The sequence below is a fragment of the Panthera onca genome, chromosome B1 (assembly GCF_046562875.1).
Source record: "Panthera onca isolate mPanOnc1 chromosome B1, mPanOnc1 haplotype 2, whole genome shotgun sequence".
NCBI classification, from domain to species: Eukaryota; Metazoa; Chordata; class Mammalia; order Carnivora; family Felidae; genus Panthera; species Panthera onca.
Window position 1 is genome coordinate 88,590,503 of NC_138342.1, and position 21,148 is coordinate 88,611,650.

The 21,148-nt window shown below is 35.8% G+C and overlaps 1 protein-coding gene across 4 annotated transcripts in view; it reads right to left on the minus strand.

The window, feature by feature from the left end:
* Positions 1-21,148, minus strand: part of TBCK (TBC1 domain containing kinase) — a 225,352-nt gene that overhangs the window by 13,946 nt on the left and 190,258 nt on the right. For all 4 annotated transcript variants that reach the window (XM_078445834.2, XM_078445835.2, XM_078445836.2 and 1 more), the window contains one exon: positions 8,396-8,555. In XM_078445834.2, coding sequence (XP_078301960.1) covers positions 8,396-8,555 — 160 coding nt within the window. The remainder of the gene's footprint in view (positions 1-8,395; positions 8,556-21,148) is intronic.

The following is a 21,148-nucleotide window of genomic DNA, read 5'->3' on the forward strand; positions in this document are numbered from 1 at the left end:
TTGCAATTGTAGATTCAAACTTAAATAGTAGATTTGTCCCCAAAGGGGATGTAAGGTAGGGTTTACAGTGTTTATGATGAACTGTTTATAACAAAGCAGTAATTTATACTAGTAACTTTTAGTGTTTACTGGGTCACATATACTTTGAGCAATTAAATGAAAGCTATGAATCTGCTCTCTCTCTCTAAAAAAAAAAAAAAGACACATATGTACAACACTTTACAGATAATTTCAGTTAGTTGAAAGACCTTCTAAAACTCATGATAGACTCTAGGTTAAGAAGTTTTCTTTTAGGGGCACCTGAGTGGCTCAGCCGGTTAAGAGTCTGACTTTAGCTCAGGTCATGATCTCATGGTTCTTGAGTTTGAACCCCGTGTGGGACCCTGTGCTGACAGCTCAAGCCTGGAGCCTGCTTCAGATTCTGTGTCTCCCTCTTTCTCTGCCCCTCCCCCATTCACGTTCAGTCTCTCTCAAAAATAAACATTAAAAAAATTTTTTTTATAAAAAGTTTTCCTTTATACTCCTTTATCATTCATTTTCCTTTATAACGCATCTAATTTTTAACTTATGATAGTTGATAGTGGCCTAGTGTTTATCATATGGCAATTAGGATCTTCCTGTAAATTTACAGATTAGTGTTTAACAATAGCTTATACTTTCAAACAAGCCCTCTTAGGAATGGTATGTGGAATTATTTTTTTTTAAGTTTACATTAAGAAAATAGGAGAAAAAATTTCAGACATGACATAAAAGTCTTTTTGAAACAGTTCTTATTCTAATAGAAGAAAGTGTACTAGTTCATGTTAGAGAATAAACCTTTTCTGATAAAATTCCGTCATCTAATACCATAATGTATCAGGAGCTCTAATGAGCCTTGTGGTACATTTTCCTTTGATCTGCAGTATTTGGGAACAGAATTTGAGCAACAATCATTTATCAAGTTCTGTTTACATTAGACAACTGAGAACAGTAAACCCATACTGTGTCCTAGCCACTGGCCGTGTTACACACAATATACTATCCTCTGAAAATAATGTATATAATTAAAAACTCAGATTCAAAACAGTTAGGGCTATGATGGATCATAGCCAAGTTCCAAACTCTATAGGTCAAGTGGGAGGGCGACTATGATTAGTTTCTTATTCAGCCACAAACATTCCTGTGGTATGGAGTAATTAATTAAATGGTGGGTTGTGGAGGGTAGGGTGGGTATGTAGAATAACACATACTTAGACAAAGATAACTTTCATCCTGTGACAGGTCATGAATATAGGTGCCAGAGATCACAAGAGTCAGATGGTGACTTGGCAGTTTTTCCTGCAAACTGGAAATGAGTACTCTCTCTTTTTAAAAAACTGCTTGTACACATAATACATCTAGTAAAGATGTTAAAAAAAAAGTTTGAGGTGTTTTAAGGCCCCCTTTACTACAACTCCTACACTGCTTTTTACTTCACAAAACCTTTGAAAACCTATGAGAACAGGAACTCTACAGGGCAGGTTTTAGCTGAGTGGTCTTTTAAAGTAAGTTATCCTCCATCTATGCTATGCAGAGCCATACAGAAGAGTTTTCATTGTTACTTGTAAGCCTTGTATTATGTCTAGTGTGTTCAAGCCACATTAATACCTAAAATGTTTCCTTATAATCTGCTATAAACCCACAGAGCAAAACATTTGCTGACAAGAAGGCAAAGAATAAGCCAGAAAGAAAGCCAAGTTTAACCATGCTTATGGTTCTAACAAGACCAAGAAAGAATTCCTTGCATATTTGGAACTCATAAAAGAGATTCACTTCCCATTCTTTGCCAAAATGTTAAAAATGTTATAAAGAGGTCTGACACATTTTCTGACAGGTAATAGATTTCATTCAAAGTGGTTTAAAAGTTTCACATTAATGAAACACATTAATGAAGAACTAGGTAGATATTATCTAGAGCCAGAGAAGTTTACTATGGGGACAACACATGCTGAACTGGTTATTTTCAGGTCACCTGGTCCATTTTGAGCACTCTTTCCATGGGATGAGAGTGTGGAAGCCTCACATTACCACAGTACAAACTAACTTCCAACCTAACATCCAAAGACCAAATAACACCTTGGCCACCAGGGGAGTGTAAGTAAACATAAGTGGACTATTATCTTATTTAAAAAATAGCTGCAATGGCATGCTTTCTTATTATAAATATAATCAATTTTAGTTGATAACAGATTTTAATATTTTAAATTTAATCCTTACCCGTCATGTGTAGAAAGTATCGGACACTCTGACTGTTCAGTCATAGAATCTCCATAAAGATCATCTCTTGTCTAGGTTTCTGAATCAACTGTTATTCAGAAATATATATTTTGCTCTTTTCTATTTTTTTGTTTTGTTTTGTCTTCCTTTGTTTTGTTTTGCAGGAAAGAATAATAGCAATAATAGCACACATGGCTTATTATTGCCACTGGCTCTTGTGTTCTCAGATGAATATTTCTTTTGATGACAAAAGAAAAGCACTGATTTTATGCCAAGAGTATAACGTTTTTAAGGGAAAGACAAGCTGTTCCTAATATTTTCCAAAGGGTTGACAAAACAGAGTGAAATGCAAAGATTCTTTCAATTTCTTTCTTAGATAACTTTTTGAATGGGATACACTGGCAGGGATGAAATTTTGGTGGTCTTATAACCACAAAATATAATCTGGATGGATAAAGTCTATGAGTTTCAGTGACTAACACAACAATATGATGTTTACAGTTTTTCTCAAGGACTCACTAAAGGTAGAGAAACACCAACTGGAATTTCATTTTGTTCTTGTCCATGTTGTTGGCCATTTTCTAGTCTGGCAGCCATCACTAGTTCTAGAGCTGGATTTCACTACTTTCCTTCCCCAGAGAGGAGAAACAAGTAACCCCATAACACATCACAGCATGCTACTCTGCTGTTATCATTCTCTGTAAACATTATAATTTACTTCTAGGAAAGAGGTGGATGCATAATGGCATTTTGTTCAGGAGAGATACATGAGACTTTCACCTTAGGTTGGGAGTGGGATAGTGTGAGTAATGGTTGCTGTACTAAAACAAACCATAAATTTTCTCTTAGGTAATATTTGATTAATATTAAAAATCAAAATTTCTTTTAAATCTGAGAAATCTGATCAAGGATATAACAATGTTCCTTCCTGTGGGTTCATTTAATCCATAATTTGGCTGATGGACTTCTCTCTGCCTCCCCCTATTGATCTGAGTAGTTACTGCCTTAATTCTCAGATTTATTCATGAGCTCTCTGAGATTAATTCAGCACATTTTGGTTTCGGAAGAGGTATCTTTTATGGTGCTTTCTGTACAGATCATGTTGGCATTTTTCTTCTATGCCCAGGAAATCGAATTTCAGTTTAGCAATCGAAGATACAGTTTCTCATGTAAATTTAAAAAGATGATTATCTCTGTAGTGAGAATAATGAGACCTTTCCATCTTTTTCATTTCAAATGTTACACAAAGCCTGAATCGACTTTACGCTTGTTTTGATACAGAGGTCTTCCTACTCCCATTAACCCTACCAACACTTGCAGTCTGCATCTGTTTGGCTTGTCAGATTAAACTCAGCCACACAGCAGCAAGGATCAGCACAAAATCCAACCTACCCTTGGAGCATTGGTACACAGTTTAGAGACTCAGGATTCCACTTCACTCACTTGAGACCACCTGACATTCCTTGATGCCGACACATTTGTTCTCAGAATATCTGGAAGTGCTTGATTTTATAATAGCGCACTGCTTTATTTAACCTGTAGCGTAAGGTGAATTAAAGATTACCTGACAAGTGAGATTCAGTAGGATTCGGTATGGAGAGCCTCTATGTGGTACCCAATTAAACTAAGATCTTTGTAGTCCTCCTTTTTTGCTCCGCTCATGGGAAAACCAATGTTTTAGCTAGGCAAGAAATGGCAGATACTAAAGGTTTTGTGGCGTATTTAATGTGGAAGCTAGGCCAAATACAAAAAGGCTTATGAAGTGGTAATTACAAAGAAACCAATAAATTGCTGATCAACTGTAATTATAGGAAATAATGAATACATAAATAAAACAGGATCATGTATCTTCCAATTACAGTTATTTAGGTATGCAAATAAGCTGTAATAGATCTGTTTTGCCTTCTCCTATGTCATTGCAGACAATACATTCAATATACTTGGGCATTATGGAGTAAATCCTTCATATTTGTATTACAAAAGACACTCCGCTTCTAATTTGTATGTCAAATGGGTGATTTTAATACTGTCATTGACTAGACAAGTGGCTCATTTTTATTTTCTTGCAGTTGCCCAATAATATTTTGCTACTTGTTAAATTAAACATTGAGAGCACTTTTCTTTATTGAGCTATATATACTCTATTTCATTTAATATTTTCATTTGTTGGGTTTTCAGTCTAGCTCTTTGACTAGATCTTAATAGAAGATGTAAAACTAGAAAAATTACAGTCAGTGCCTACTTTTGTAAATAAAGAATTCCCTAGTCCAAATATGGGTTTGACATAAAAATCATAAACATTTATAAAGATAATTTGCAACTGTACTAACTAGAACTGCTACCTCTGCTTTCTTTTCATAGTATTCAACTGTGGCTTTCTTAATCTTTTCAAAATAGGACTCTGCCAGCTGCTAGCTGCAGTACACTCATTTCAACTTAGAAGATAACCTGTTACTGGCTTGGAAATCACTGTTTTTTGTGTTTTTGATTTTCAAAAAAATATTCACAAGGGAAAAAGATGAGACTTGATCAGAAGGGCTCTTATGAAAGAATGTCTACTATGACCAAAAACTGTAGGCCTCAGATGAACTGTGGGCAGTAGGGAAGTCTGAACACATCAAACTCTAGAACTTTTTAAAAATTGCTATTTTAACAATTTTAGGTGTACAATAAGTGGCACTAAGTACATTCACAATGTGTAAACTGTTACCAGTAGTTATTTCCAAATTTTTTTATCATCCCAAATAGAAACTCTGTATCAAGAAAAACTCTCCTTCTCCCCTCTGTCAGCCCTTAGTAACACTAATTTACTTTCTGTTTCCATGAATTTGCCTATTCTAGATAGTTCATTTAAGTGGAATCACAGAATATTTGTCTTTTGCATTTGCCTTATTTCAACGTAGCAAGATGTTTTCAAGGTTCATCCATGTTGTAGCATGTATCAGAACTTCGTTCCTTTTTAAGGCTGAATAATATTACACTATACGTATACACCACATTTTGTCTATTCATTCATCTGTTGATAGACACTTGGGTTGTCTCTACCTTTTGGCTATTCTAAAGAGTGGTAATATAATCACCAGCATACAAGTATGTATCTGTTGGATGCTTGTTTTCAATTTTTTTGGGTATTTACATAAGAGTGGAATTGCTGGTCATAGTGTAATACTAAGATTATAGTTTGAAAGAATTGCCAAACTGTTAAACAGAAGTTGCATCATTCTGCATTCCTGCCAGGCTTGTTTCTCCATATCCTTGCCAACAGTTGGGTGTGAATTGGTATCTCACTGTGGTTTTGATTTGCATTTCGTTAAAGACTAATGATGTCAAGTATGTTTTCATGTGTTTATTGGCCATTTGTATATCTTCTTCACCCCTAGAGCCAAAGGGACTGGAGGCTGGAAAAAGAAAGTAGTTAGAGAAGGCTTCCTGGAGAGAAGTGTTAACCTTCAATAGAGGGATACAGCAAACCTGAGAATTTTTGAGGAAGAATACAGGGGGATAAACATCCTTGACTTTTCCCCTCTTATAACTTGTCAGAACTCCCCATTAGCTCAACAGCTGGAAGCCAGAGAACATGGAAGCCAGGCTCCTACAACAGACAGCAGGGTGAATAAGGATGGAGAGTGGAATTAGAATGAAAGGTGGAACAAATGGAAGCTATCCAGCACAACCATGGATACATAGAATTCCAGTAAAGATACTTTAAATTGAGATGCTTCCAACTTACTTGGTGGTGGGAAGGAAGCATTAGTAAAGTCATACAGATCTGTACAGCAGGTTAAAAGATGATGGAACAGCATACGCAAATAAATACTTGAAGTTATTTTTAGCCCCGTGGGGAGAAAAGTTATTAAGATCCATCTCTATACAAATACTTAATCATATCTCAAAAATAATTTCCTGATGTTGGACTGAAGCACTAATACTGAGCATAGAATTTGCTCAGTCATTGTTGTCTATAAGCATTAATGACCACAGAGTTTGAAGATGAAGGAATTATTCATGATAGTATCTGGTCTCTGATAAACAAGACATTGGCTAATTTATTCATAATGTGATGGCTCTTCATTTACCTATTCATAATGTGATGGCTGTACTATTACATATTTTTAAATGTTTATTTATGTATTTTGAGAGAGGATTACACATGCCAGCACAGAGAGAGGGAGAAAGAGAATCCCAAGCAGTCTCCATGATGTCAGACAGCTGTGCTGACAGCTCAGAGCCTGGAGCCTGCTTTGGATTCTGCCTCCCTCTCTCTCTGCCCCACCCCCACTTGCGATCTCTCTCTGTCTCTCAAAAATGAATAAACATTGAAAAAAATTTAGAAACAAACAAGCAAACAAACAAACAAAGATCCAATGGCAGCATTCAGACTCAAAAGCCTTAAGAACTCACTGAGTTAAGGGCATGGCCTATAGAGTAACATGGACTCATGTTTCAATCCTGGCTCTGAGACAGGCAAATTAAAACCGAGTCTAAGTTTTTCTCATATGTAAAATGTGTAGAATAATGTCTCCCTCACAGAATTGTTGTGAAGAATGAAATAACGTATAAACAGTATTTACTACTTACAAAGACCAATAATTAGGATTATTATCATTGTAAAGATTTCTTCTTATGGCTGTCACTTAGAACCCAGAAATATGTGCTTTTCAATAGTATTTCTGTGGCTTGAATGTACTGATAGTCATTGTAATTGAAAATTGATATTTTTCATTGGAGTGATGGGGGCAATGCAGATTAATGTAGCAGCAGTAGTATTATGGTAGTAATAATAATATTTATTATAATTATATGATATTATATATAATATTATATTATAATTATAATAATTATTATTATCATTTAACAACTTACACAAAAATAATTTAGATACCATGACTTTAGTTCTAAAATGTTCTCATTTACTTAAAACTGCACATTTGTCATTTAGTATACTTTCTCTGAAATAGATGTATTTAAATTGTTCCCTGTTAGATGTCAGATATAATAATATAAAAGAGGAAGTGAGTGATATATGACATAATTAATATCCACTTAGATCCTTCTTTAATATGGTCAGTTAAGTTTCATCATCAAGGATGACCTTCATTTAGTGTTAAAAACCAATGTTACTGTTAGCCCTGTAACTTCTGAGACAAGGATGCTTAAAATGGCTTATGACCAAAAGTTTCAAAGTTCTCATCTGACTACCCTTCTAGATTACTCAGTATATAGAGACACTAAAGAATGTACATATTAGAGGGGAATATTTTATCTCCACTGCTCATTTATTTGAGAAGGAAATTTTTCTAAGTATATTCCTAACTTTGCTTTTGTCCCTCTATTCACTCTGTCCAGGGTAGTGATTTATTTGATTGGCAAATTTGGGAAGGCTCTCTCTTGCCCTTCTTCCTTTTGGGAATAAGTTACCTGCAGGGATCAAACTACCTCTGCCACTTTTCCAGGAGCAGATCCTTCTCTCCCTTTAGAAAGAGGGCCTGTCCTGGCTCGATGTTGCCCCCATCTAGATATGTTCACCAATTCTGGGGGGTTTGTGAGCAAGCCCATTTGTTCTCATATAAACTATATTCTCTAACTTGTGTTTTATAAAAAATAACGGTGATATTTTTGACCTCCATATGCTACTCTTTGTTTTATTTTCAATCTGCTTAGAACATAGTCAGGGGAGAGGGAGACATTTTATTTTTTCATATACTCCTCGTATCTAAAAGTGGATATCCTTCCGGAATTCTCTATCATCAAAAAAGCTTTGAGCCTATAGTAAATAAAATCCTCAAATCCAAAAAATTCTATTATGATCAGTTTTCAGAGCCTCCAATCAAGCCCCAGTGTGCTCCTCCAATGGAAGGAATTGAAGCTATTTTCTATGCAATTTCAGAAAGAAGTTCAAAAACAAAACAACAGCAAAAAAACACCTTAGGCTATCATTTGTATCTTTCTAAGTTTACTATTGATCTTAATGTTGCACAGTGAGGGAAAAGCATTAATTCTTTTACCGGGAAGAGGTAGACAAACTCTTCTACAGACAGATATGCAAAGCTCGTTTGCTTTACGACCAACTCCTGAAGAAACATACTTTTAGACAAACTATTATAAGACACAGTTGGATAACACAGCATTATGTTCATATGACATTTCTGAGTCCACTTACCTCTGCTGTGTGCTTTGCCACCTGCCCCACGATGACAATGACCTTCCCTTTGAAGCTCTGGAGCACAGAAGTGAAAGGGCCCTGGGTAAGCTCGCCATCTGCAGTGAACGCAGCACTGAACGGAATGTTGATGCTGCCTGAAATATGACCCCGAATAAAACTGAGAAGGAAAGTTAAGGAAAACATTTATTTGTGTGTAGACTTGAGTGTGGGAGGGAAACTCACAGAGGTAATTGATCCACAGGAGATAGTACGTTAAAGTTAAATGCAAATGGAGACCAGACTTAAAAATTCCAAGCGGACAAAACTTGTTTAGTCATACAAGGAAAGTTTAGCTTATTTTGCAAGACAAGTGAGGCTAACTTAACCTAGGAAGAAGGGCTTATGCCTCTAAAAATCATAAGCAAAATTTAAATTTTTCCCCCAATTGTTATGGGACCCCAACCAATTCCCTCTCATTTAAGAAAATTCTAATATTGTTACCAAACTGAAAACTAAGCAGTCACTACCTCCACATTGTATAAGCTGCTTTGTAACAATATGCCCTGAGCCTCACTCTATGTTTTGTTTGAGTGCTCCTGATTTATAGTCTGTCTTTTTGGTATGTGCACAATAAACTTTTGCTAATTGCTATTTCAGTGATTCATTGGTTTTACTTCTGTTTTTTTCCTTCTTCTCACCTGAACTTCTGACAGTTCTAAACATCTTGAACGCTCAAGATGTTGAATGTGTATTTTATCTAAATGAAGGTACTGCTAAGAAAAACAAACAAACAAAAACACTAAATGTGAAAATAGAACGGAAAAGAGAAAGGAAAAACATGAGTCAAAAATTTAAAGCAGACTTTCCTGATTGAATGAAGTATTGTAAAAGTCATCAGGATGTAGCAAATCAGTGGCAATCACATGGGTTGCATAATATTGACGGCTTTCAGTTTATTACTACTACCATGATTATTTTATAGCTCTGAAAGTAAACTGGATATTCTAAGATCTAACTTGATACTGCAAAGCCTATCTACTTTGGGCAAGTGATTGCTAAATGGGATTCTGTTTAGAATTGTTAGGTCATTAGCACTGCTTGGAAACACTTCTGTTGTCGGCTATTTCTCAAGTAAACTTCAATGACATTTCCATTCTTTCCAATTTTATGTTCTCTAAAGGCATAATATGTTATTATATTTGTACTTTAGAAGGGTTCTCCTGGTTTCATTGTGTTTTACTTTTAATTTGGCAACTAAAAGCATATGTTAGTTTAAAATATTTAGTAATATCATATGATCTTAAAAAAAAAGATATATGCCTCTAACTAAGGCATAGTATATTTCAAGAAGTGGTAGATGATGAAGTCAGAGAGGCAAATTAAATAATAATTATGAACTTAGTCCTGTGACCATTCTCAAAGTATTTAAATTTCTGTTAGAAATGTGAGGTTCCTTTTTATGTTATTATTTGTTACCTGTCAATACTGCCTGCTCCTGTCACTAAATGCCATGAGTTTAACATATTGTGCTTCTTGGACTCTCTAGATTTGTTCTAAAAATTTTATAGGGGCGCCTAGGTGGCTCAGTTGATTACGCGTCTGACTTTGGCTCAGGTAATGCTCTTGCAGTTCATGGTTTCCAGCCCCTTATTGGGTTCTCTGCTGTCAGCATATAGCCAGCTTTGGACCCTCTGTCTCCCTCTCTCTGCCCCCCCCCCCCCCCAAATAAATAAACATTAAGAAAATTAAAAAATTTACAAATAAAAGCCCATATATCTTTAAAAAAAGATAAAAAAGAAAATATATGTTCTCAAAAGTAATTTAAAAGTACAATTAAAAAGATGATTCCTGGGGTGTCTGGTTGGCTCAGTCAATAGAGCATGCAATGCTTGACCTTGGGTCATGAGTTTGAGCCCCACCTTAGGAGCAGAGATTACTTAAAAATAAAATGTTCTGAAAAAAAAGTATGATTCTTCATATAGAGTCTATAGAGGAAGACACTCCCAAATAACTCTCCAAATAAAAATAAAATAACTGTCAAAACTGCTCTGAAAGAGACATATATGATACTCTGATAGAATATATCAACTTGGGGAAGATAGGGAAGGTTTTCATGGAGAAAGCAAATGACACTGAGTTAGAATTGAAGAATTAACAAAAGTTAATTAGCCAAGGGGATGGAATGGAGGTGGGACAGGGTGGTGGAAGGGACACATGTTTCACGCAGAAATGTTAGGCTGATAGAGGGTAGGCACATGGCCAATAAGGAGAAAGAAAGCAAGGCCAGTGCCAGCAGAATTTAGAGATCGACGCGTAGCACGAGGTAAGGTGAGCTTGGAAGCAGATGCAGAGGCCAGGCTGAGCAGGCCCTTGTAGGTCATGTTGATAATGCTAGTCTTTATCCTAGAGCATTGAAAATCAGTATTTTAAACAGAGAAGTAACAAATCACATTTGTACTTTGGCAATGAAGTGGAGAAAGGCTAGAAGACTGAATGTGAAGACTGGTTTATAAGAAGTCCAGGCAATGTCTTCCCTCCCTTAACAATCACTGAAGATGACCATGGAGGGATGTTAATGTGCTCACAGAGGCACTTCCCCTACACTTCCACTTTAGAGATGTCTTAAAAAATGGAATGGTCACAAAGTTTTAAAAGGTTATGCTACAAGCAACTGATATTCCACCCCTCCCCCCAACTCAACTAGTGATCACTGTAGAAGGGGAAAATTATAATTATTTACTGACATGACAGTGTCTCAAGTGCTCCAGTTTGTAGGTTCATCTTTAGACTCCACTTCTTCCTTTCTCTCTCATTCAATATTGAGAGGAGAAATTGAGGCTCCCACTCTCAAGAGTGATGGTAAAGACTGATCATGTGTCTTACATTCAAAATTTTTTAGTCAGTTGCTGCTTCATCATTTTTTTCTTTAAAGAAAACATTTGGCATTAATAATGAAGGAAAGAATTATAAAAAAGTTTTGAAAAATAAAAAGAGAGGGAAAGTAAACATTAGTACCCCAGTGTACACTGTTTAGTTCGAGTCTTGTAGGATGGACAAAGAATGTATAATCATGGGCGGATCACCCTGGATTTCATCGGCACTAGGTTCTCAAACATTTATAATTACTCAATATTCTCAACTGCAGTTTTTATGAACAGCTACGGCTTTGTTCTCAGCATATAATTACTCTCATAGTACTTTTATCTTCACTTAGGACATACCTTAGCATGGAATTTTCTGATGCCACAAACCAAGAACCTAACAACTCAAATATTCTCAGCAAATGATTCTACATCTGCCATTCTGAGTCAGTTGCCAGAGAGAGTTTCTGTGTTTATCAAACAGCCCTTATCAACTGTGAACATTTTTTTTTTCTTTCTGGTGTTTATAAAGTAGCAAAACCAATATAAGCCGATCCTAGTCAAGCACTGTAGTAGACATATTTGGGGGGCTTGCTCGCCTCCCACTTTCTTGTTTGAAAGAGCCTCAACTACTGCTCCTAAGAAAGGGTGAGCCTAGATTGCCGTGGTTGTATCAGATGATCCTTCCATAATCGTGACTGACAGTACAGAAGGGAAGGGGAGGGTGAAGGTAGATATCTGATGCAGGCTGAGCCAATCAGATCCTCTCCCTTGAAAGTCAGAAATAAAAGATAAAAGACAATGCTTAGACTGTGTTAAGCTTTACAATGCAAGTTACATTTGAGGGTCTTCTATAAAAATCTGTCAGCCACATATTAGAAAATTAGTGATTCTAAAAATAAAGTTTATTTTACAGGATAAATTCTATAAATATTTGGCTTGAAAAAGTACTCATCTGTACTCAAATAGCCAATATCTAAAATCTGTATCTAAAATCATACAGAAACACTTAGATGATTTTGTGAATTTAGTATCACCACCAATTTATTCCGTGCTTTTAAAGATTTCAGTCCAGGGGTACCTGGGTGGTTCAGTCGGTTGAGTATCTGACTTCGGCTCAGGTCATGATCTCAGGGTTCGTGGGTTCAAGCCCTGCACTGGACTCTGTGCTGACAGCCCAGAGCCTGGAACCTGCTTCAGAATCTGTGTCTCCCTCTCTCTCTGCCCCTCCCCCCCCTCTCAAAAATAAACATTAAAAAAAAAAAAAAAGATTTCAGCCCAAATTGCCTTTTAGTCACTAGAAGTAAGTCATAAACTTGTCATTATCCTAGTGTTTTCTGTTGGTTGTGCTTTATAGTTTGATTTTTTAAAAAATCCATATTAAATGTTAAAATGCTTTAAAATATGATGGCAGCAGAGACTTTCTGGAAAGAAGAAAATTATAATCCAAAATGCAAAGCTATTCCAAATCTTTTCCAGGCTATCTCAACATTTTGAAAGATAAGGCACAACAGAAATAAAACTTTAAACCACACTTCCCCTATTCTTAGTTTAGTTCAATCAAAAAGTCCTGGAAAACATTTAAAAGCACTCATCCAAGAACACTCTTGTCATAAAACTTCTAGTGCAAATAAGATTAGGTAAGCGTGAGTGCTCTTAGGGTGGTCCACGCTCTAAATATCTATCCTTAACTACATGGTAAATAGCAGAGAAGAGTAAGGTTGGCCTAGTTACATATTAAGACATTTACTGTGAACATTACCTTTTGTTTACGTAAGTTGAACAATGAAGTCAATTTTGATTTAAGGATATAGCTTCCTTGGTAATTAAGATTCTTTGTCTCCATTACAAATTCTCATGTGAAACAGACATCATATGATGAAGCAGAACTCCTTTATGCAATTTCCAAACATGTGAGAGTCTGCCAGGTTATATTGTAAAGGTAGATAGTTGACTTCTCTTACTTTCCGAGTCCTCCATAATCACAATAAAACATTAGGTTTATCTGAAAACTGAGCAAAGAGCAGATTTCTGTATATTTTGTGCTAGCTAGACAGAACAAGTAAAGAGTGAGATAGAGACAGTTTCTGACATATAGTAACCCTAATTCTCAAAGTTGACTCCTATTTGTCCTGGGCAAGATATGGCAAGGAGAACAAAATGATAGAGAATACACGTCTGAGATACATACTTTCTCCATGCTCTAAGAACTTCAGTCATATTTCATTGTATTGCAGAGGGAGAGAAGTGTGTATGTGTCCTTAATACTAAAGCAGTATTAGAGATGAGCATGCAACAATACATATTTTGGGATTATGACTGTCACTTCATTGCTTTCCTCATATTCTAGACAAAAATCTAGATTCTCTGCATTCGTCTTTTGTACTTAAAAAAGCCATTGCTTGTCAGCAAAACACAGATATGGGGTAATAATACTCGTACTTGAAGACATTCTACACTGAGTACATTGCCCAACAGCTACATACTATGCTACTGTAGAAACTAAGAACTTAAAAAGTGTCAGCTTCAAAGTACCCACTTTAGAATCTAGCAAGGTAATAGAAGCCAAAGTATTTATGTGGTAATTACCTCCAATCATATATACATCTTTATAGCGTAACAATGTCCATCACAAATTTTCAGATTGGTTTTGGCAACAGTGGCAATGGCACTCATAAACAGTAACTTTTTAACCTATCAGTGTTCATAAAACATTTTTACTGCTAGGATTTTTGACGACATACTTGAAGGAATTAAAAGATAAGAGACACGATTAAAGGCATCAGCAGTAATTACAATAAAACCTCTGCTATGGAACAATAGAAGCTATAAAAACAGTTATTATAGCAGTCACCTAGTCAGCTATTTAAATCAAGTTGTTTGCTACACTGATTGCACTCTGTGATATATTCTAAGTAAGCATCATTTTTCTTTGGCAACTGGTGACCTTACCCTGTCTTGTAATAAGCTGTTCCTCTCCCCCAAAACATATCATTCAGCCCAACATTCCATCTGGCAGACATTACCAAAAAGCATTCAAATGTGTGCTTAAAACAAAAATAAATTTTCACATTAAACAAAATCTGGTAGTTCAATTTACAAACAGATCAGAACAAATACTTTAAAACGTCTGTGACAAAAGAGCTGGATTATTAGAACAGTATTAATAGATAAGGATGACATGCATTATCTTCTAGGTTTCTAAGATATGGAGACCTTCCTGTATTTATAAGTCAGTCTACATAACAGTATTGCAAGTAGATGCACATACTTTAATCAAGCAGTTTGAAAACTAACACTTCTAAGAATAATGTAGGTACATTAGATAGGTAAATGCTCATAGTCTAGAAAGATTGTTCACTTCACAAAAGCATTTAAAAATTACTTTAAAATATCTAACAGCTCAAAATTTAACACAGAAACAATCTCGTATTTTTCTAAACCCTAAAAGGGCACAGAATTTTTGTTGGGTACCACAGTTAGTGACTTCATACCTCTATATACAAAGAACACTAGCATTTCACCAGACCACTTATGAAGGTATGCACACCTTTATGTTGGCCTGTTCGGTTGCTATGTTAACTAATCATAATCAGTGTTACAGAGTCCAAAGTAAAGGCTGCACCTTTTGTATTATCAATCGCCAAAAGAGAACATGGAATTAAGCCCACAGTTTCCTTACATATAATGTAACTAAATAGCATTAATCAATACAAAATTGTATCTTTAGAGATTGCCATTTCTCCTTGCTAAATCTATTGCTTCCTTGGAATGGCATCAGCATCCACCAAATCAGTTTAAACCTCATCAGTGGCAACATCTAACATTCTATATAGCACTAATTAATAAATCCCATCCTCCTATCTCTATTCCCATGATCACTTGCCTATTTCAGACACTTATTCCCTTGAGCACAGACCATGACAGTAGTTTTTTGTTTTCTTCAACTCTTCTCTTTTCTCTTGGAAATTGATTCTATTTACAATGTTGTTAGACTAAAATTTCTCCTGTTGAGAAACCTTTCATGGATGCCTATAGAACAAAGACCAAATTTTTCAGTTCAGCTTTCATGAATAAGACCTAACGACTTCAATTCCAACGAAACCAAATCATATATTTTTTCCAGTATGTCCTGACTAGCTTCTGTACTTTTCTCTGCCTAAATACCTTTTCTCAATATTTTTGAGTGTCCAAATATTATTCATCCTTCAAGCATTTCCTTCATGAAAGTTTCCCTTCCCATAGTATCTGTACATCTCTCACAACAGCAATTTGATCTTGTATAAAACATACTAATGTACTTGACTTCCACCAATACTTTATTTACTTATTTATAGGCTTAAGCAATAGACATTTATTTTCTCATAGTTCCAGAAACCAGAAGTTCAAGATCAAGGTTGGCAGGGTTGGTTCCTTCCTAGGTTTGCAAGGGGCACTCTGCTCCAGGCCTCTCCCTTAGCTTCCGGTCATTTGCTGGAAGTCTTTGGTGCTCCTTGGTTTGTATGTGCATCACCCAGATCTCTACCCTCATCTTCACATGACCTTCTCCATATGTGTGTGTCTGTGTCCAAATTCCACCCCCCCTCTTTTAAATTTATTTTTTAAAATTCACATTAGTTAACATACAATGTAGTACTGGTTTCAGGAGCACACCAATACTTAAAACAATTTATAGGATCTGTATTTATTTCGTCTATGGAATTCTTACAATGTTTTAATATAATGCTTAGAATACATCGTATATATTTGCTAGGTAAATGAATTTCAGAATTGTGTCAAACCTAGAATAATTTGTATCAGCATCAAATGTGTTAAATACCTCCTGGCCTTCTTAGCTAGTGGCACCACCACCTATCAATACTTGCAAGTGCCATGATGCAGAATTCTCTTTGTTAACACACAGTAAGAGAGAAGGGAAAAAACATAGCAACAAAAGGCATTTCTCTGGATTTTCCCCAGCATAGGTATTGACCCAAATGGTTCACAAAAATTGATTTATTTTATGGATAATCTAGAGATCTCACCCTTTGTGATTGCAAATATGGAGAGATGTTTATGCACATCAAATCTCTGGGTGATTCCATCCTTGTGGTCTTGCCTGCACCATTACCTCCACTCTCACCCTTCTTCCACACTGCTTTAATCTCTCCAAAATACAATTGTGAGCATGCCACTTATTGGATTAAAATCTTTAATACTTTCTCACAGTCTCTGGGATAAAACCCAAATTTCTTGGCATCATATGCAACATTCTCCATGAAGCTGCCTTTGCTACTCTAGTATCATTTCCTACCCTCATGTATTCCAGCCATGCATATCCAGAGTACTTGTAATTTCCTGAATGTGTCTTTCTCACTGTCTCTGTGCACTCATACAGTATGTTGTTTTTTCAGTCTAAAATGTCCTTTATCTCTTCATTGCTGGGGTAACTTCTACTTGTCTTTCAAAACCCATCTCAGGTATCACTTGGCTTGGGTGGCCATTCTTAACATTCCTAGCTTCTGGGTATGCCTCAAACATAGAGCATTTACACTGCATTGTAACTATTTATTTATTTTTATTAAAATGTTTATTTAGTTTTTTGGGGGGAGGGGCAGAGAGAGAGAGAGCAAGCGAGCAAGAATCCTGAGCAGACTCCACACTGTCAAGTGGGGACATTCCAGCAGTGGTTACCATACAGTCTCATATTACACAAGGTCCATTCAGAAATGGGAATACAACTAGCTATAAATTTTAATTCAGGTAGCTTGAACCTAGACCCAAATGGGATGAAAGAAATCCTACTAAACCTCCTCAATATCTATTCTGCTCTGAACACAAGTATCTCTAAATTACTTTGAACTCAAGCATATGAGAATAACATTCCTTCAAAGTATTTTTGTTTACAAATAATATCAGTTGGAACCACATTTACAAGACTAAGACCACTCAATATGAACTCTAGAAAATTTGAAACTCTATTTAGAACCACTAAAGAAAACAACAGTTTGGCTTGTATATTATCTTTGAAACTATTAACATTACTTGTGAAATTTATGTCACCATATGAGAAACACTTTCTGCTGCCTCTTTAAAATATGCAATTATTATTTGCTCTGAAATCCCTATAATTTGTATTAGAACAAACATCACTGACTTAAGCCTTTACCTATATTAACATTTCATTTTTATTTAATTTAATTTATTTATTTTGAGAGAGAGTGCGTGTGTGCAGGAGCAGAGAGTGAAGGAGAGAGAGAATCCCAAGCAGGCTCCGTGCTGTCAGCGCAGAGCCCGACATAGGGCTTTATCCTGTCAACTATGAGATCGTGACCTGAGCCAAAGTCAAGAATCAGATGCTGAACTGACTGAGCCATCCAGGTGTCTCTTATGTTTCTTTCTTATAAAAACAAAAATTAAATATGATTTCAGTAGAAACTTAGCTGTTTAGTCTGACTGACATGAACTGTTCAGCTCTTATATTAAGAATTTAGATTAGATTATCTCCAGGCTTCTTATTTGAAAGTTGGGATTATGTCTTTATTGGCAAGTGGGTGAAGTCCATCTTCACGTTCTCCCTCTTTCCTTTTCTGTATTCCTCACCCCTACTGGTCCGTACTGAACTTAGGAGTAGTTCCCTCAAACTGCTGATACGCCTTTCCTTACCTACTATCCTAAAAATTGATAATAGATTAAAATATTACCTCTTGCAGGGTATTTGTATTTTAATGGGGAATATTTATATTCTAAGCTAAATGACTGAAGCTTTAGCAAAATTTCAGATGATGGGGTTCAGGGTACACTACCCCTAAATATGGCATCTTGGTATAATGAATATTTTAAACTGAAGAAAGGGCATGTGCAGAAAGGACTGGTGAGCTTTCCCCGAATCAAGACATAGAACCCTCAACTGAGAGGTGTCTTCCCTATACTCAGAGGATAGGGACATCCTTATCTCTAAGACAGAGGGACACTGACAGAAATCTGAACAAACAGGCCTTGCTAAGTTTCCCCTAGTGTAACTAAATTTAGCTCACACTTCCGTTGTCCTTTCACATTTTACTGCCACTGTCTTCTCTTCATCAGGCCTGGCATAAAAACTCTCAGGCTTAACCACTCCTTCAGATCTTCATTTCCTTATGAAGGCTCCCATGCCATGTAAAACTTATGTTAAATAAATTTGTATGCTTTTCGCTTGTTAATTTGTCTTCTCTTACAGAATCCCAGCCAAGAACTTAGAAGGGTAGAGGAAAAAAAATATTTTTCATCCCTTACACACATGGGAGGGTACTAGCGGGTGATAACACTATCCCTTAAATTCATTGGTAGACAGTAACTTATTTTGTTGAAAAATGACTGCCTCTCTCCCTTTCATAAACAATCATTCCAATTACTTTACAGAAGTAAAAAAGATGAGATAAAACTTAATTTTAGATTCTTAATCTCCTGAAAGAACAAATTAAGAAAACAAAATTTTCACCTATATGAAGATATAAGAACAGTATTGGCTAAATTTTCCCATTTAAATGATCTATAAAAGCAAAATAGAGGATAAAAATTATATATAGAGACTGTAAACAATTGGAGAAATATTATAAACAATACTTCAAAAATAACTTATTTTCTTTGGGGGAAGGAAAAGGTGTTAGTTTCTCCCCCCGCCCCCCCCCCCCCCCCCGCAATGTACAGGACTACATTTTGTTGGCAAGGGAGAAATAAAATTATTTTAAAAAATATACTAGCATTAAATATTTATTAATTTCATAAACAGAGAGGTAAAGTCACATAAATCTCAGAGTTTAATTGCAAATACTTACTTTGGTCAGAATTAAGAGCTACCCAACACAAGGTAAACAAAAGAAAACATGAAGTATTGGGACCTCATCAAGATAAAAAGCTTCTGCACAGCAAAGGAAACAACAAAACTAAAAGACAGTCTGCAGAATGGGAGAAAATATTTGCAAATGACATATCTGATAAAGGGTTACTATTCAAAATCTATAAAGAATTTATCAAACTCAACCCAAAAAACAAATAATCCAGTTAAGAAATCAGAAGACATTAATAGACACTTTTTCAAAGAAGACATCCAGATATCTCACAGACACATGAAAAGATGCTCAACATTACTCATCATCAGGGAAATAGAAATCAAAAGCACAATGAGATACCACCTCACATCCTCAGAATGGCTATAATTAATAATACAAGAAACAACAGGTGTTGGGGAAGAAGCAGAGAAAGGAGAACCCTCTTGCACTGTTGGTAGGAATGCAAAGTGGTGCAACCACTCTGGAGAACAGTATGTAGGTTCTTCAAAAAAAAAAAAGTAAGAACTACTAGAAAGTAGAACTATGTTATGATCTAGTAATTACACTATTAGGTATTTACCTAAAGGATACAAAAATACACATTCAAAGGGGTATATGCATCCCAATGTTTATAGCAGCATTATCAACAGCAGCCAAATTATGGAGAGAGCCCAAATGTCCATTGACAGATGAATGGATAAAAAAGATGTGGTGTAGATAGATAGACAGATAGATATTACTCAGCCATCAAAAAGAATGAAATCTTGCCATTTGCAACGATGCAGATGTAGATAGAATGTATTATACTAAGTGACATAAGTCAATCTGATAATGAAAAAAAGCGTATGATTTCACTAATACGTGGAATTTAGGAAACAAAACAGATGAACATATGAAAAGGGCAGGGGGAAAAGGAGAGAGGGAAACATACCACAAGAGACTCTAAATGATAGACAACAAACTGAGGATCGATGGAGAGGACCTACCTCTCCTACCTACCTCTCTCTACCCACATGGGCTAGATGGGTAATGCGTACTAGGAAGGCACATGTTGTGATGAGCACTGGGTGTTGTATGTAAGTGATGAATCACTGAATTGCACTCCTGAAACCAATATTGCACTGTATGTTAACTAAGAAAATTCAAATGAAAAAAGAGATACTCTACAAAAATAATTCCTTTAAAAAGTATTATAAGGATTTCAATAGGCTTTCATTTGTTAAATTTTAAAACACCAGAATCTAATGATAGGTTTGGGAAGATTTAATAGAAGAATATTTTTAATGGATTAAATCTTATAAATTAAGTCATTATAGTAGAAAAATATCTTTCTAACGTGCATCCCTCAATGTATTCCAACTTTGCTATCCAATATTTAAAATAGTTCAGTTTAGGGGCGCCTGGGTGGCTCAGTCGGTTAAGCGGCCAACTTCGGCTCAGGTCATGATCTCACAGTCTGTGAGTTCGAGCCCCACGTCGGGCTCTGTGCTGACAGCTCAGAGCCTGGAGCCTGTTTCAGATTCTGTGTCTCCCTCTCTCTCTGACCCTCCCTCGTTCATGCTCTCTCTCTGTCTCAAAAATAAATAAACATTAAAAAAAATAAAATAGTTCAGTTTTCTCAAGTGGGATTTATTCTGGGGATGCAAGGATGATTCAATATTCACAAATCAACACAAAGGATAAAAATCATCTGATCATCTCAACAGATGCAAAAAAAGCATCTGACAAAATTCAACACCCATTCATTGTTAAAAACTCTCAACAAGGTGAGCTTGGAGGGAACATATCTCAATATAACAAAGGCTATATCTGAAAGTCCCACAGTTAATATCATACTAAATGATGAAAAACTGAGTGCTTTTCCTGTAAGATCAGGAAGGAGACAAGGATGTCCACTCTCACCACTTTTATTAAACACAGTACTGGAAGTCTTGGTCATAGCAACTAGACAAGGGAAAAAAAAAGAGGCATCCATATTGGTAAAGAAGAAGTTAAACTGTCACAATTTGCAGATGACACAATACTATACATAGAACATCTTAAAGACTACCAAAAAAACTACTAGAAATAATAAATGAATTCAGTCAAGTTGCAGGACATAAAATCAACACTGAGAAATC